Genomic DNA, 14,841 nt, shown 5'->3' with positions numbered 1-14,841 from the left:
GCCTCGAGCCTGAAGTAATCCTGGAGACTGCTCCCCAGAGTCCTGCAGCTGCTCCCCCTCTGGTGGCACTGGGCAGTGTGGTAGGAGAGAAGGCAGCTTCCCAAGAGTCTACCAAGCATAGTGCAAGTTGGGCATGGTGGCACAGGCCTGTGATCCCGGCACTTGAGTTCAAGGCCATCCTTAGCTACATAGTGCGTTCAATACTAGCCTGGGCTATCTGAGATCCTGTCTTGAAAAACAAAACAAAACCATAAAAACCCTAGGGGTTGGGGACTGGCAAGATGGCTTAGTTAGCCACCAACTAAGAGCACTTGCTGTTCTTGCAGAGGATCTGGATTCTGTTCCCAGCACCCACATGGTGGCTCACAACCATCTGTATGTAACTCCAGTTCCAGGGGATCTAATGCCCTCCCTCTTCTGGGCTCAGAGGGAACCCAGGCATAAATGTGGTACACATAATATACACACAGGCAGAACACCCATATACATAAAGTAAATAAATATTAAAAAGTTATTTCGGGAGAAAAATAACAACCACGGGGCTGGGAGATGGCTTAGCAGTCAGAGTGCTTGCAGCTCTGCAGGGAACCAAAGCTGGGTTCCCAGTAACCCCTCCAGCTTCAGGAGAGCTGGCGCCCTCCTGTGGCCTCCCCTGGCACCTACATGCACATATCCACACACATTCACGTAATTAAAAATGAAGAATAAAAATGTTTGTTTGTTTGTTTGTTTTTTAAATCCTCCCCAAATCCCCAAACCTAGCACTACAAATATCTATGCCAGCAGCGGCAGACTCCACCAGGAACTCTAGCTAGAGAGAGCAGAACGTATTTCTTGTATTTTACAACCCATATCAGATATGTGCTATACGGGTAATGTGCAAATATAAGACACGTTTCGCTTTGACTTGCTCCTACAATGAGAAGAATGGAGTTGGCTGTAGCTCAGTGGTGGAGAGCAGGAGCTTGGCCTGTGTGGGGTCCTGGGTTTGATCCTCAGGTCCACTGTAAAGAATAAATGTCTTGTCCTGGGAAGTTGGTTGGTGCTTCCTTTTGGTCAAGTTGGTACTAAGGCAAACCTGACTGTGTGTGAGGGCTCCTGCCAATTCTAGCCAAGTTGGCCCCTGGGCTGGAAATTCAAATCTGGACTCTTTTGGAGGGAGGGGGGCTAGGGGAGAACAGGGTCTCACTGTGGAGCTCTGGCTGTCCTGGAACTTGCTCTGTAACCCAGGCTGGCCTCGAACTCACAGAGTTCGCCTGCCTCTGCCTCCTGAGTGCTGGCATTAAAGGTGTGACCCACTATGCCCAGTCTTCAGATCCAGTCTCTTATAATGCTGACACTTGCTTTTAAGTCTTAGTAACTAGTTCCAGTACATATGTTTGCACACATACAGTGTTCCGTTATCTCGGGTTCAGAAGCAGCCAGTTAACCCTCTCTGGCTTCTTCCGTTGACCCCATCAGCTCACTAGACCCAGCATGGCAAGAAACAGGGAGTGTTCACTCAGTGTGTGCAAGACCCTGGCGCCGCAAAAGAAAAAAACGACAGTGAATACCAGAGGTGGGATCCCTAGATAGGTTTTAAAAACGGAAAAAAATAAGAAAGCAGGTTCCAAAGTAGGCTCACGTTTTAGACATATGCCTCTTGAGGGGTGCCAGGAGATGCTTGGGTCAGGGAGACAAAGGATGGAGGCACCTGCTGGGGGGCAGAGTGGGTTTATACCTGGGCCATGGGCCTCACTCACTCCGTGTCCTCTGTCCTTCCCCCTGCAGGATGTCCATGCAGAGCCCCGTCTCTGTGCAGCTGACCCCAGACAGTGCTAGCACCATGGTCAACTGCACCATCAAGTCTGAGGAGAAGAAGGAGCCTCACCACCACGAGGCCCCCCAAGGCACAGCCCCAGCCGTGGAGCCCCAGCCTGGAGACCCAGCCCTGGCTCCGAAGGATACTGCCAGCTCACAAGCTCCAGCTCAGGTATCTAGCACTTTCTAGGGACCCCCTCAGTCACTGTCCCCACTCTGCCTTCGTGGCTTCACCTGGTGTGATCCACCCTTTCCGCCAAGCCTACATGCTTTTGTCTATGCAGAAATGGTCTCTGCAAGGGCAAGCTGGGGCCCAGGTGAGCAGAGGGGCGGAGCCGCCATGGTCAGGGCTAGAAGCTGGGTCACCTGTCAGAGGAGGACAGGGCTGTCTCCTTCCATCCCTACCTGAGTGGCTGTTTCAGATTGTGATTTCCTGAAGACGAGGGAACTGGGGTTGGAGAAAGGACTCCAAAGTGCCTGGTGCATGAGCGTGAGGATGGAAGTTTGGATTCCCAGAACGCTTGTAAAAGCCAAGAAAGTGTGGCAGCTGCCTGGAGGCAGAGATTGGGAGTTCCTGGAACAGGGGTACTGGGTTCAGGGAGAGACCGGCCTTGGTAAATAAAATGACAGGTGCTTTCAAAGTTGGGCCTACATACCACACACACACACACACACACACACACACACACACACACACACACACTCATCTGCCCACACTCACGTGTGGAACACACATACACAGAGAAGGGAACTGAACTATAGGGACTCTACAGGTCTTAAACTTCTGTTTCTATCCAGGAAATTGAATTTGATGACTAAGGAGAAACTCAGTTTGGCAGAGTGGGGGTGATCAGGGAATACATCTTGGAATAGTGGGTCTAAGACACCAGGGGCTTGGGTTAGACGGGACAAGGAATACTGCTGCTGCTGCTGCTTCCTCTTGCCTCCCCCTTCTCCTCTGTCTTCTCTTGTTTTTTTTAGACAGGGTCTCCATTATGATCAGGCTGCTTAGGAACTCACAGAAATCCACCTGCCTCTACCACTCGAGTTCTGAGACTAAAGGCATGTACCAACATGCCCGGTTGAACACTTCTTCTGCATCCATTCATTTACTTATTTATATTTTTCAAATTTATTTATTTTTTGTGTATGAGGGTTTTGTTGTTGTTGTTTGTTTGTTTGTTTGCCTGAACGTGAGTAAGTGTGTCACATGAGTGCCTGGTGCCACAGAGGTCAGAGGAGGAGGAGGAGGAGGAGGAGGAGGACGTTAGATCCCCTGGAACTGGAGTGGTTGTGAGCTGCTATGTAGGTGCTGGGAACTGATCCTGGGTTCTCTGCAAGAGCAACAAATGCTCTTCATTGTTGAGCTGTCTCTCCAGCCCCTATTTTTGTTTAAAAATGTGTATGTGTGTGTGTGTGTGTGTGTGTGTGTGTGTGTGTGTGTGTGTGTGTGTGTGAGTGCGCGCATGCGTCTGTCTGCCTGCCTGCCTGCCTGCCTCTCTGTCTGTCTGTTCAGGGGTCCGTGCACATGAGTTCAGCTGCCCTCCGAGGCCAGAAGAGGATGTTGGATGTAATTGGAAGTTTCTTTGGGCCACCAGCCAGTTCCCAAATAAAGACACGGAGACTTATTATTAATATGAATGCTCAGCCTTCACTTAGGCTTGTCCCACCAGCTCTTTTAACTTATTTAACCTGTTTCTCTTCATCTGCGTTTTGCCTCGGGGCTTTTAGCTTTCTTTCATTCTGTATGTCCTACTTTCCTCTATATCTGCCAGGCTGGCCCTGGCATCTCCCTGGCATCTCCTTTTCTTTCTTTTCAATTCTCTCCTCTCAAGCCTAAGTTCCTCCTCCTACTTATTCTCCCTGCCTATACCTCCTCCCTCACTATTGACTGTTCAGCTTTTTATTAGACCAATCAGGTGCCTTAGGCAGGCAAGGTAAAACTGCAACACATCTTTACATAAACAAATGCAACACATTTTACATAAACAAATACTCCACAACATAAACAAATGCAACACATCTTTGCATAGTTAAACAACTATTTCATAATAGTTGGGTCCTCTGGAGCTGGATGTTGGGTGCTGGGAACTGAACTCTGGTCCTCTGCACGAGCTCTCAACGTCTGGGGCAGTGTTTCAGCCCCAGGGATCCTTTAGGGAAGCCACAGTGGGTGCCTGTGATCAAGTAGCCTGGCTGGAGCAGCACATGGCTTCGTAGTGATGGCTAGCTGAGGGTGAGCTCTCTATTAGTTACTTTTCTAGTGCCGGGATATGGAAGCAACCTAAGGACGGGTTTATTTTGGCTGACGGCTCGAGGGTACACATGGTAGAGGAGGCGTGGTGGCCAGAAAGTTGAGGCAGCCGGCCTTATTGCATCTATAATCTGAAAGTGGGGAGATGGAATTGTCCAGGACCCTACATTCAGGGTGGCTTTTCCTTCTCAGTTAATCCTTTCTGGAAGCATCCTTACAGACAAACCTACAGATGTGTTTCCATGGTGATTCCAAAACCATCATTAGCCCCTCCCCATCCCCATTTGATGTATCGGCCCCTAATCCATTTACTATATGGATCCCAGAGACAGTCCCGACTTCCAGAGAGTTGTCAGGGGTTTGTGTGAGATCCAGCCCCTTGTGAGATGCCAAGCCTGGACTGATTGATACCCTGATCTCTTGTCCCTAAGTCTCTGTTCACTTCACTGTGTCATTTATCAGATAGTGTGAGCCGGGCCCGGGAATGTGAGAAGGAACAGCCCATAGAGTGTTGGGGTCCCTCAGAAAGGACGGCATTGGGGTGCTCTGCCCTCTCTGTGCTCCCTTTCTTGGGAGTGGCAATGATCATTCAGTGTCTCTTGCAGGACTGTGCCTCCCCAGAGAGCAGTGGATCCCCAGACCCCAAGAGACCGGCAGCTTCTGAGGCCGCTTCGGGAAGCCAGGAGCGGCTGGACTTGAACCGCAACTTACAAGAAGGTAGACTGCTTGTCCAGTCAGAGGTGAGGTCTGGCCTGGTCTCTGGTGGGCCCTCACCAGGCCCTTACCCTGCTTCCTTCCAGTTGTGCCGGCCATTGAGAAGCTGCTATCCAGTGACTGGAAGGAGCGGTTTCTGGGAAGGAGCTCTGTGGAGACCAAGGATGTGAAAGGTGCGTGCGGGGCCTGTGAGCAGAGAGCAGGGGAGGACACATCACCCAGCGCCTTTCCCTCCCGGCCAGTCACGCACTCTGGGGAGAGAGGGCCGCGCCTCACGCACCTGCCCTGTGTCTTGACTCCCACCTGACTCTGAAGTTTATCTCCATGCCTCACCTGAGAGCCTCTAAGCAGTGGTCTGGCCCATCCCCAGACTGGAAGCAGATCCCATGGGATGGATCTAGGCTCTCATTTGGTCCCCTTGGGACTCCGTCATTTAACCTTTCAGGTCGCAGTCTGAAGTGAGCTGAGGGCTGCCACTCACGGTTGGCGCTTGAGGCTAGGCTTCCAGGATGTCCTGAGGGCTGCTGCGTACCTCCTCGGGGTGATCATTTTTCTCAGTGTTGTAGAGTACACCCACAGTGAGTGGGAGCTTTAAATCCATGCTTTTGCTCCCCCCCCCCATTCACTGACTGGGAGCCCCAGAGATGGAGGAGGCCTGAGCTTCCGCATTTTCCAGAGGCATCCTGACTATAAATGGTCCTCAGTTAAGCTCTTAGGAATAAACTGCCACCTCAGACCACCGGGTTGGAATGGAAGGCAGGGACGTAAGCAGACATTGTCAGATCCTAGACAAACAACTTTCCACACATGAGCTCGTTCATCCCCAGACTAACCCTTTGAAGTAACTGCCACTGTGCCAAACAATAGATTTTTTTTAAAAAATCCCTTAAAATACAGAGAAGTTGGGCACTGGGCTGGTAGGATCCTGGGACAGAGAGGCTGTCGGATGGGTGGGTGGGTGGGCGGATAGACAGGTGAACTAACAAACACTCTCTGTGGCGGCTTTTCACTGTGATCAGGGACCCAAGAGAGCCTGGCTGAGAAGGAGCTTCAACTTCTAGTCATGATCCACCAGCTGTCCGCCCTTCGGGACCAGCTCCTCACGGCCCACTCGGAGCAGAAGAACATGGCCGCCATGCTGTTCGAGAAACAGCAGCAACAGATGGAGCTGGCCCGGCAGCAGCAGGAACAGGTGACTGTCCATCAGAGGAGCCGAGGTTCTGAGAACTGGTGCTCCCCTGCCCCCGACCCCCACCCCCCTGTGCTTGTCACTTGGCCTCCTGGGGATGCTCAGGGGTAGGCTGGGGCTGGCGCTGGAGGAGGGCCAGGGCCTGCCGTGATTCCCTTGTCGACTCCATGCCTTATCAGATCGCCAAGCAGCAGCAGCAGCTGATTCAACAGCAGCACAAGATCAACGTCCTCCAGCAGCAGATCCAGGTGACGGTGGCGGGTGCCGGCAGAGGGTGGCGCGGGCAGAGAGGGTGGCAGAGCCACTGGGGAAGGGGGCTGGGAAACAAGCTCCCCCCAAGGCTTGATGAAGAGGCCATACTTTGTCTCCAATTCCCTCTGATTCTGGAGTCCTGTTTTTAGGGGGGGACCCCAGAATGTCTCCCCCTGCTCCCCATTGAGACTCAAGGACAAGGAGATGGGCTCACGGGTGTGATATGGGGTCAGATGGATCCTTTGGAAAATTGCCCCCTCCCTACTCTGTGCCCTGTGCGTGCCCACCCCACCTTGGGTCCCAGGCGGACCCCAGCTGGGCACCTCTTTGGGTCTCCAGTGACTCACAGTGGGTTTCTTTGCCTTCAGCAGGTTAACATGCCTTACGTCATGATCCCAGCCTTCCCCCCAAGCCACCAGCCTCTGCCTGTCACCCCTGACTCCCAGCTGGCTCTGCCCATACAGCCCATTCCCTGCAAGCCAGGTGAGCGGGGCGGGGAAGGGCCGCGCAGAGGCTGCTGCCTCGAGATGAGAGAGGAGCCCAGACCCGCTCTTTATCCATCAGTCTGCTCGTTCAGTGGTCTTTCTGGGACACAGTTTGGGGTCTGCCCGGTAGAAACATAAGTCCTTTCTGAGCTTGGCTGGGAGGATGGCCAAGGAAGAGCGTAATGCAAAGCACAGAGAATCTCAAGAGAGAGAAGGCTAGAGAATGGCCTGGGGAGACTCCCTGAGGAGGGGGCACTTGATGATTGGGTCCTGGAAGTGGGGTAAGAAGGTGAGGGAGAAGCTGGAACTGGGGTTGGGGGCCGAGGGAAAAGAGGTTGCGAAGGTGCGTGGGAGTGACCGGGATGCGGGATGCTATGGAGGACTGAGCGTGGGTTCTGGGAAGTGGATGCGTTGGAATACCCGAGCCATGGGTAGTGGGAATGAAGGTGACTGATGGGATGATCCCAATGACTTCTGGGAATAGTGGCAACAGGCAGAGTTGGGGACAGGGCAGACACGCTGCCTGTAACTGTCCCAACAGGATGGGTAGCCATGAAGACTACCCCTGGTCTACCTACCCTCCCTGTTCCAAAGCCCACGACAGAGTACAAGCTCTCTGCCGCAAAGCCAACCTTGCTGGCCAGCTGGGTTCATGATCCTCATCATATCCTCATACCTTAAAATCCCATCTCCACCCTGGCTGGAGCAGAGTGCCCTGACACACCTCCTGTGGGGCCCTTATCCTGCCTGCCGTGGGGCTAGTGATTTGTATACAGGCTTATCGCTGCTGAATTGCCACGCCCCCTCGCCTCTAAGCCTAGTGAGATAGGGTAGGTAGGAGAGAGGACTGTATAGGCCAAGGGTAGGTTGTGGAGTCTAGAAGACCTGGTTTCCAATCCTGGTGCTGCCTTTAAATGGCCTCGTGGGCAGCCCACTGAACCTCTAAGTCCCGTTCCCTTATCTGCGGCGATCTCTCGAGAACCCTGACTAATACGCCTGTAAAACGGGACAGATGTGTTGAGCGCCTTACACACCACGTGCCCTTTATCACATTCCTCCCAACACAGTTGCTGTGCCCCCTGCACTCAGCGGGCACAAGACCGGAGCGTGCCCGCCCTTGCGTGACCCATGGGAAACTCTTTAGGTTGGAAAGGGGGCAGGCGTGGCCATCAGCCTGCGGGGGGCCGTGGAGGAGGAGGGGATAGATGGTCCCCTGTGCCGCTTGAGCCCGATGAGAACAGAGCGAGTGGGACCTGCCCTAGGCTCAGCCCACCTGCATGTCGCGCCTGGGACCCGTCACCTGTAGTGTGACATGTGGTGCCGGGACCGGTTGTTCTGGGCTCATCTGGGACTCTGCCCCGGCTTCTCTTTCCACAGTGGAGTACCCTCTGCAGCTGCTGCACAGCCCTCCTGCCCCCGTGGTGAAAAGGCCCGGGGTGGCCACCCACCACCCCCTGCAGGTACTGCCCTGACTACTGCCTCCCGGGGTGCCCTCCTGTCCTCTTTTTCTCTCACTCCTTACCTCTTGTCTGCTCTGGAAGGTTGCTAGTCTCACTTTCCCCCTGAGTCATGTCTGTCCCGTGATGGGAGGCACGGGGGGGGGGGGGGGTGTTCTCCTTTGGTGTCTCTCACTTTCTGATTTTCTGGGTCCCCAGGAGCCCCCCCAGCCATTGAACCTCACAGCCAAGCCCAAGGCGTCTGAGCTGCCCAACGCCTCCAACTCCCCCAGCCTGAAGATGAACAGCTGTGGGCCTCGCCCCTCCAGCCACGGGGCTCCCACGAGAGACCTGCAGTCCAGCCCCCCCAGCCTGCCTCTGGGTAAGCTTTTCTGTCTGCTCTCAAAAACGCAGGAGGGCAGTTGAGTCAGATGCCACCCGGGGGCATGCACCTTCCCTTTCTCGGTTCCAGTTTGGGGTTTTAAAAATTCTAAAGCACTCCATCACTGAGCTCCACTCCAGCCTCTGCCTCCTCCTCCTCCTCCTCCTCCTCCTCCTCCTCCTCCTCCTCCTCCTCCTCCTCCCCCTCCTCCCCTTCCTCCCCCTCCTCCTTCTCCTCCTCCTTCTCCTTCTAAGATTTATTTTACGTATATGAGGGCTCTATTTGCATGTCTGACTTTATCCCAGAAGAGGGCATCAGATCCCACTATAGATGATTTTGAGAGCAAATCCCAGATAGTGCTGGGATTTGAACTCAGGACCTCTGAAAGAACAGCCAGTGCTCATTAACTGCTGAGCCATCTCTCCAGCCCCCTCAGCCTCTGCATTTTTAAAGCCAGGGTCTAGGCTTGCTCGGAGGAGGCCTCCTTCCATGTCCCATTTGTCCCCCAGAACCGGGATAGACAGGGTCAGGCCACTGAGCTGCAGACTGGGGAGTGTTCACTTCATCCCCAGCCCCTTAGCACCGTGCGACAGGCCGCCCCACAAGGGTGTGTGGGAATGGGCAGGGGGGTGCCACCACGAGGAGCTCCTAGGAGGGACATGGCAGGAAGTGTAAGAAGTGTGGGCGGCTCCTGGGATAAGGCCGGCAGGTCCCCCGCCCTTCACTGCCCTCCCTCTCCAACAGGCTTCCTGGGCGAAGGGGATGCTGTCACCAAAGCCATCCAGGATGCTCGCCAACTGCTGCACAGCCACAGCGGGGCCTTGGAAAGCTCCCCCAGTACCCCGTTCCGAAAGGTACGGGCCCCACTCCCTCTTCCCGGAGGGCGGGAGCCGGTGAGAGAAGGTGTAGACAGGGTGAGACAGGAGGTCCTGATGTACAGGCTGTCTCCTGCAGGACCTCATCAGCCTGGACTCCTCCCCAGCCAAGGAGCGGCTGGAGGAGAGCTGTGTGCACCCGCTGGAGGAAGCCATGCTGAACTGCGACATGGACGGTAAGGGCTCCGGCACTGGGCGCCGCTTCCTCCCGCTAGGGCCATGTCTGTCCCCGATCCCTTCTCTCCCTCCTTTCTTGGGTCCTCCTGGCATAAAGCCCTCGGGTCCTGGCATGCATCCCCACTGTGCCCAGGTGTCTGTCCTTAGTTAGGTCTGCCTTCCCGTGTCTTGTGGCTACTCTTCCGGGGCCCTGCTGTACCCGTTCTCTGGCTGTGCTGGGTGCTGGCCATTGTGTACCTCCTCACCCTCTGCTTCCCGCCTGAGCTGAGCTGACCTCCGTGTGAGCCTCCTCGGTGCCTCCTGGTGGTCATGCCGGGGATGTCTCCCTGCCAGCCCCAGAGCAGCTGCCTGCCTGACTCTTGTCTGCCCACTCTCCAGGCGCCCGCCATTTCTCGGAGTCCCGGAACAGCAGCCACATCAAGAGACCCATGAATGCCTTCATGGTGTGGGCCAAGGATGAGCGGAGGAAAATTCTCCAGGCCTTCCCAGACATGCACAACTCTAGCATCAGCAAGATTCTTGGTAAGGGCCAGGGGATGGGTCCTCTGCAGCTCAAGGGGTTCAGGGGTCATAGTTCAGTAGAACTGGGTTCCAGGAGACAGCTGGGTCTACTTAGGGCTTGCTTGGTGATATTTCATGCCTTGTTAAACCCTGGTAGAATCTTAGAGGGTGTAAGAGTTGAGACGTGATGGGCAGCTGGATCCTAGGACCTTGTACCAGTGCGGGCTCTTCTGATTGCTTCTTCCCTTGGGACTTGGTGTGTTCCTTACCACCCACATAGCTCCAATGCCTCCTAGTCTGTGCTGTGGCAATAAATGGGAGACTGGTATTCTGGATCATCAGTACCAAGACTTTAAATGTCACATTGTGTCTGAGACTGAGGAGCGGGCAGGGCAGACAAGGCTGAGTGATAGCTGAGCCCTCCCGTAACAGCGCAGGTTTATTGTCTGGAACACCAGAGTTTCTGTGGGAGACTGCTAGGAGACCAGCTCCGACCTACTCCCACCTTTTGAAGGGTTCTTAGGTAGAGGAGAAAGGAATTAAGACATGACAGAAAGACAGACCTAGCCAACGAGGAGAAAGACAGAAACACAGGATAGCCTCGGGAGGGCCTGGGTCAATACCCACCAGCCTTGAAGTTTACTCAAAAGGGCTTTTTATAATGTGCCAAGGGACAGGACAAAAGACCTCCCCCTTGCAAGTTCAAAGCACCCTGTACAGCCAAGTCTAGACCCTTCCAAACACCCGGTAGCCACGCCCGTGGTCAAATCATCTCCTTACGCAGCTCTGCTGGGTAAAGCAAGCTCAGATCCTCTGACCCTGAGTCAGTTCTCATTAGGGAGGCCTCTGTGGGCTCCCACAGTTTTGTTTTAGCTTTGTCATGCTGGGGGTGCAGCCCCGGCCATGGCACACGCTAGGCAGGTGCTCTACCACGGAGCTGCACCTCACACTGACTCTGGATACTTGGTGGCCTGGAGTGGCTTCTCTCTTGGGAATGCCCTTGGGAAGACACCTGTCAGGGAGGGGAGGGGCGTTGTTCAGCACAAGGGAGGTGCCGACTGCCCGTCGTTACCAGTCTCTTCCATTCCCTTTGCCCAGCATCCACAATGGGCCAGGCCCTTGCTGAGTGCTTATCACCCGTATCACCTGTTGGTCCCACTTGGGGGCCAACGTGCAGTCAGGGCTTCTAGGGCCTGTGGCATTCAGAGAGTCTGGCCCTGAGTTCTTGCCTGGGGTCGGAGCAGGCTCTCGCTGGAAGTCCATGACCAACCAGGAGAAGCAGCCGTACTACGAGGAGCAGGCCCGCCTGAGCCGGCAGCACCTGGAGAAATACCCGGACTACAAGTACAAGCCACGGCCTAAGCGCACCTGCGTGGTGGAGGGGCGACGGCTGCGCGTGGGCGAGTACAAGGCCCTGATGAGGACGCGGCGCCAGGGTGCTCGCCAGAGCTACGCCATCCCGTGAGCAGGCAGGCCTTCCCTGGTGGCCCCAGAGGCAGCTCTTGTGGCCGCTTGTGAGAGGCTGGGTTCGTGTGTGGCTGCGCCGACGGGGCATCTGTGTGCAGACTCGTGTGTCATCTGCTTGTGCGTGATTTCTGATGGATGGAGAATGACTGTCTGTGAGGCTCTGGTGACTGGGGGTCGGTCGGGGCAGACCCGGAGTGACTGTGGGGGGCGCCTGGCGCCCGATGGACAAATGCAGGGTCAATTCAGATGCACCGCAAGGCTACAGCCCGTGGGAAAGGCTCCTTAACTCTAACCCTGGCAAGCACAGCAGTGGGGTCCTGTCGACGTGGACACTAACATGAACTAGAATTCATGTGCCACCGTCCAAGAATACACCCGCGGCTGTAGATTTTCCAGCTAAAGCTGACAGTTCATTTGGCTATCAGGACGCACACACAGGGGGCCGGGGTATGACAATGACTGACCCAGCCAGGACAGGGGTGAGGCCCGGAGGGCAGCTAGTGGGGAGGGCCGGGAGGGCGCAGGGGTACGTCTGTAACTGCACCTTTTCTCTGCCTCTCAGCCCGCAGGCTGGCCAGGCACAGGTGAGCTCCTCAGACGTCCTGTTCCCTCGGGCAGCAGGCATGCCCCTGGCACAACCGCTGGTGGACCCCTATGTCCCCCAGGCCCTGGACCCCAACATGCCCGTCATCATCAATACCTGCAGCCTCCGGGAGGCAGGGGAGGGCACAGAGGACAGGCACTCAGTGGCTGATGGAGAGATGTACCGGTACAGCGAGGACGAGGACTCGGAGGGTGAGGAGAAGAGCGATGGGGAGTTGGTGGTCCTCACAGACTGATCCCCAGCTAGCTGGGCCTGGCCTGTCCCCACCGGGGAAGACCCCGTTCTTCCCAGCCCGACGGGCACAGCCAGCCAGCCTGAACCACGTTGGTACTTGGACTTGGGTGTGCCCAGGCGATGGGTGAAGCTGCACACTTGTAGATACATTCCCAAGGGGTGTGTGTGTGTGTGTGAGGGGGGTAGGTGTTCTCCTCTTCACCACACCTTCGGGCACATCTGAGGAGTTAATGGCCTGGCTGGGTGGGATTCCTGAGGCTGTGATAGGCCAAGTCGGCTGAGGCCTTTGGCCCTTGGGGCTCACGGCCAGGGAACACTGGATGTATTCCCCCTTGTGGGTCTAGCTATCCGAAGGGATGGCAGGTGCACACACCTGTCCCCCCAAACCGGCTTTGTTTCTATTTTGTCATGGCCAAACCAGCCAATGGCGGGACAACATCTCTGCCCCAGAAGCTCCCAGGTCACTCCTCTGTCACCTGGATCACTTTGTACTTCGTGCAGAAGGGTCTGGCGATTCTGTCTTTGTCTTCCAAGTCCATGTGCCTCTGGCTGCTGCGTATGTGTGTGTGCGCGTGCACATGCACGTGTGTGCCCACGTGCCCACGGTTTCATCTCGCCTCTCTGGGCAGAAGGTGTTTGCTAAGTGGCTGCTGTGAGCCAGGCATGTTGGTGAGCTCTGTGGTGTGTCTCTTGACGCTTCTCCGGGGGCCTCTTTCTGTGCTTCTTCGTCCCCAATTTGCTACCTCTTCGTCAGTCTGGTGTCTCAGGTTCTGTGTGTTCTCGCCCAGCGTGCATTTCTGTCTCCGTCCCTCTGTCTGTCCCGGCTCCCACCACGCCCTCTGGGTCCTCTGGGTTTCCCACAGGGCCCAGCCTGCCCCTGGGACTGGCAGCTTCCTGACCCCACGCCGACCCTTTTCCTCCCCTCTGACTTTGCCCGTCAGTTCCCATGGAGCCATTTTTAGCTCCCAGTACTGTGAGAGTGTGCCTCGGCCTCCAAGGGGCATTGTCCTGATTCCCAGCCGGACTCCCAGGCATGGGGGCCAGAGGACTGATGACTCCTCTTTCTGTCAGTGACAGCCCTGCCGAGGGGACCCCCGCGGCAGCTGGTCTCCATCCCTTCGTGAGCATGGGGTGGCTTCCTTCCTCCCCCACTCTGTCCTGGGGAATGAGCTTCACTCCTGATAAGCTTCCTGGTTGTTTCCCCAAGAAAATCAAAGACCATTAGCACCTAGCTCCAAAGATCTGGAACAGTCCCCGAGCCAGGAAGATGACCCCAAACCCCACATGGCCAGGTGCCCCCCCCACCCCACCCCGTGACCCCATTTCTCTCCAGACTGTTTCTTTTTATGACTGTAAACATAGATAGTGCTTTATTTTGTTACTAAGAAGATAATGATGAATAACTTAACCAGCACATTTGTTTTCTGATGGCATAATAAAGACCAACCATTTCAGAATTCGGACCCTTGTTCTGCAGAGGCTGGCCTGAACCAGTTCACCAAGTCTGGTGCCTGCCAGGCACTGCTGCCCCCTGGCGGCAGTGTATGGGAGCATCAGGCAAAGTGTCTGGAAGAAATGGCTTTGGGCAGGGAGACCGAGGACAGGCCTGTGGTGACACACTGATGCTGAGGGAGGCAATGTGGTGGCCTGGAGGAACAGTGTAACCCTGGCTCAGCTCTCCCCTTTGGGCTACACTGTCCCACCTAAAAGCAAGAGACTTAAACTTCTCCATGATTCTTACCCCCTCTCGGGGAGGGAGCCCCCTGAATCCAGTGAAAGCTGTGGGCCCATCCCAGAAGAGCCATCACACACAGACACCCAGGAGCTCTCTTGTGGGCTCCCTGCCCACAAGAAAATTATTATATCACTTATTAAGGGAGCAGGGTCCGGAATGATGTTCTTCAAGACTCCGTGACCTTGCACTTTGAATGGGGACTTCAAAGGCATAGTTGTGACATTATTATCGCTGGAGACAGGGCTGGATCAAAGACCAAAAGTCTTCAGAATTAATGGGATTCTATAAGACAAGTCTTGGTTGAATTAATACCATCATCATGGTATTGCGGGAGCGGGGGACGACACTGAATAGCATCTCTTATGAAAGAGATGAGCCAGATTAACAGGTTATGTCCTCAGTGAGGAGAGGCTATGGGGCAGTGTATATTCTACACAGGCTTAGTCCAAAGTGTATCAGTCTAGTCCGAACCCCCTCTTTAGAAAAAGCCACTGTCATCTGGAAGGGCCCAGAGTCAGCCTGTGAGAACAAAAGACTCCTGGTAGGTATATCATAAGAGGAATGGCCAAAGGGGCCAGGGTCATCCCGTCCACAAACGGGGCAAGAGGGAGGAGAGTGTGTTCGGTTTTTGGGTAGCAAAGATAGGTGCTGTTGTATGGATTGTGAGATTACTCCTGAGCTGATAGTCTCAAAGATCACTATGTTGGCTACATATACTGACACACACACACTTCGG

At 55.1% G+C, this 14,841-nt stretch overlaps 1 protein-coding gene across 7 annotated transcripts in view; it reads left to right on the top strand.

Annotated features, from left to right (window-relative positions):
- The window catches only part of Sox13 (SRY-box transcription factor 13), a 62,527-nt gene extending 47,919 nt beyond the window's left edge, over positions 1 to 14,608 (top strand). For 4 of the 7 annotated variants that reach the window (XM_042258152.2, XM_015986742.3, XM_076547411.1 and 1 more), the window contains 13 exons: positions 1,771 to 1,972; positions 4,660 to 4,771; positions 4,855 to 4,941; positions 5,788 to 5,960; positions 6,137 to 6,205; positions 6,578 to 6,692; positions 8,072 to 8,154; positions 8,350 to 8,512; positions 9,257 to 9,366; positions 9,467 to 9,563; positions 9,943 to 10,086; positions 11,310 to 11,526; positions 12,095 to 14,608. In XM_042258152.2, the coding sequence (XP_042114086.1) occupies positions 1,772 to 1,972; positions 4,660 to 4,771; positions 4,855 to 4,941; positions 5,788 to 5,960; positions 6,137 to 6,205; positions 6,578 to 6,692; positions 8,072 to 8,154; positions 8,350 to 8,512; positions 9,257 to 9,366; positions 9,467 to 9,563; positions 9,943 to 10,086; positions 11,310 to 11,526; positions 12,095 to 12,371 (1,848 nt within the window). In that variant the 5' untranslated portion in view covers position 1,771 and the 3' untranslated portion in view covers positions 12,372 to 14,608. Of the gene's footprint in view, positions 1 to 1,770; positions 1,973 to 4,659; positions 4,772 to 4,854; positions 4,942 to 5,787; positions 5,961 to 6,136; positions 6,206 to 6,577; positions 6,693 to 8,071; positions 8,155 to 8,349; positions 8,513 to 9,256; positions 9,367 to 9,466; positions 9,564 to 9,942; positions 10,087 to 11,309; positions 11,535 to 12,094 lie in introns of those variants that run through there. The other 3 variants (XM_015986743.3, XM_076547410.1, XM_042258154.2) reach the window with 3 other exon arrangements.
- The last annotated feature ends 233 nt before the right edge of the window (positions 14,609 to 14,841 follow it).

The sequence above is a fragment of the Peromyscus maniculatus genome, chromosome 11 (genome assembly GCF_049852395.1).
Source record: "Peromyscus maniculatus bairdii isolate BWxNUB_F1_BW_parent chromosome 11, HU_Pman_BW_mat_3.1, whole genome shotgun sequence".
In the NCBI taxonomy this organism is placed as follows: domain Eukaryota; kingdom Metazoa; phylum Chordata; class Mammalia; order Rodentia; family Cricetidae; genus Peromyscus; species Peromyscus maniculatus.
The sequence above is the reverse complement of the archived record's forward strand: the minus strand, read 5'-3'. Positions and strand labels throughout refer to the sequence as shown.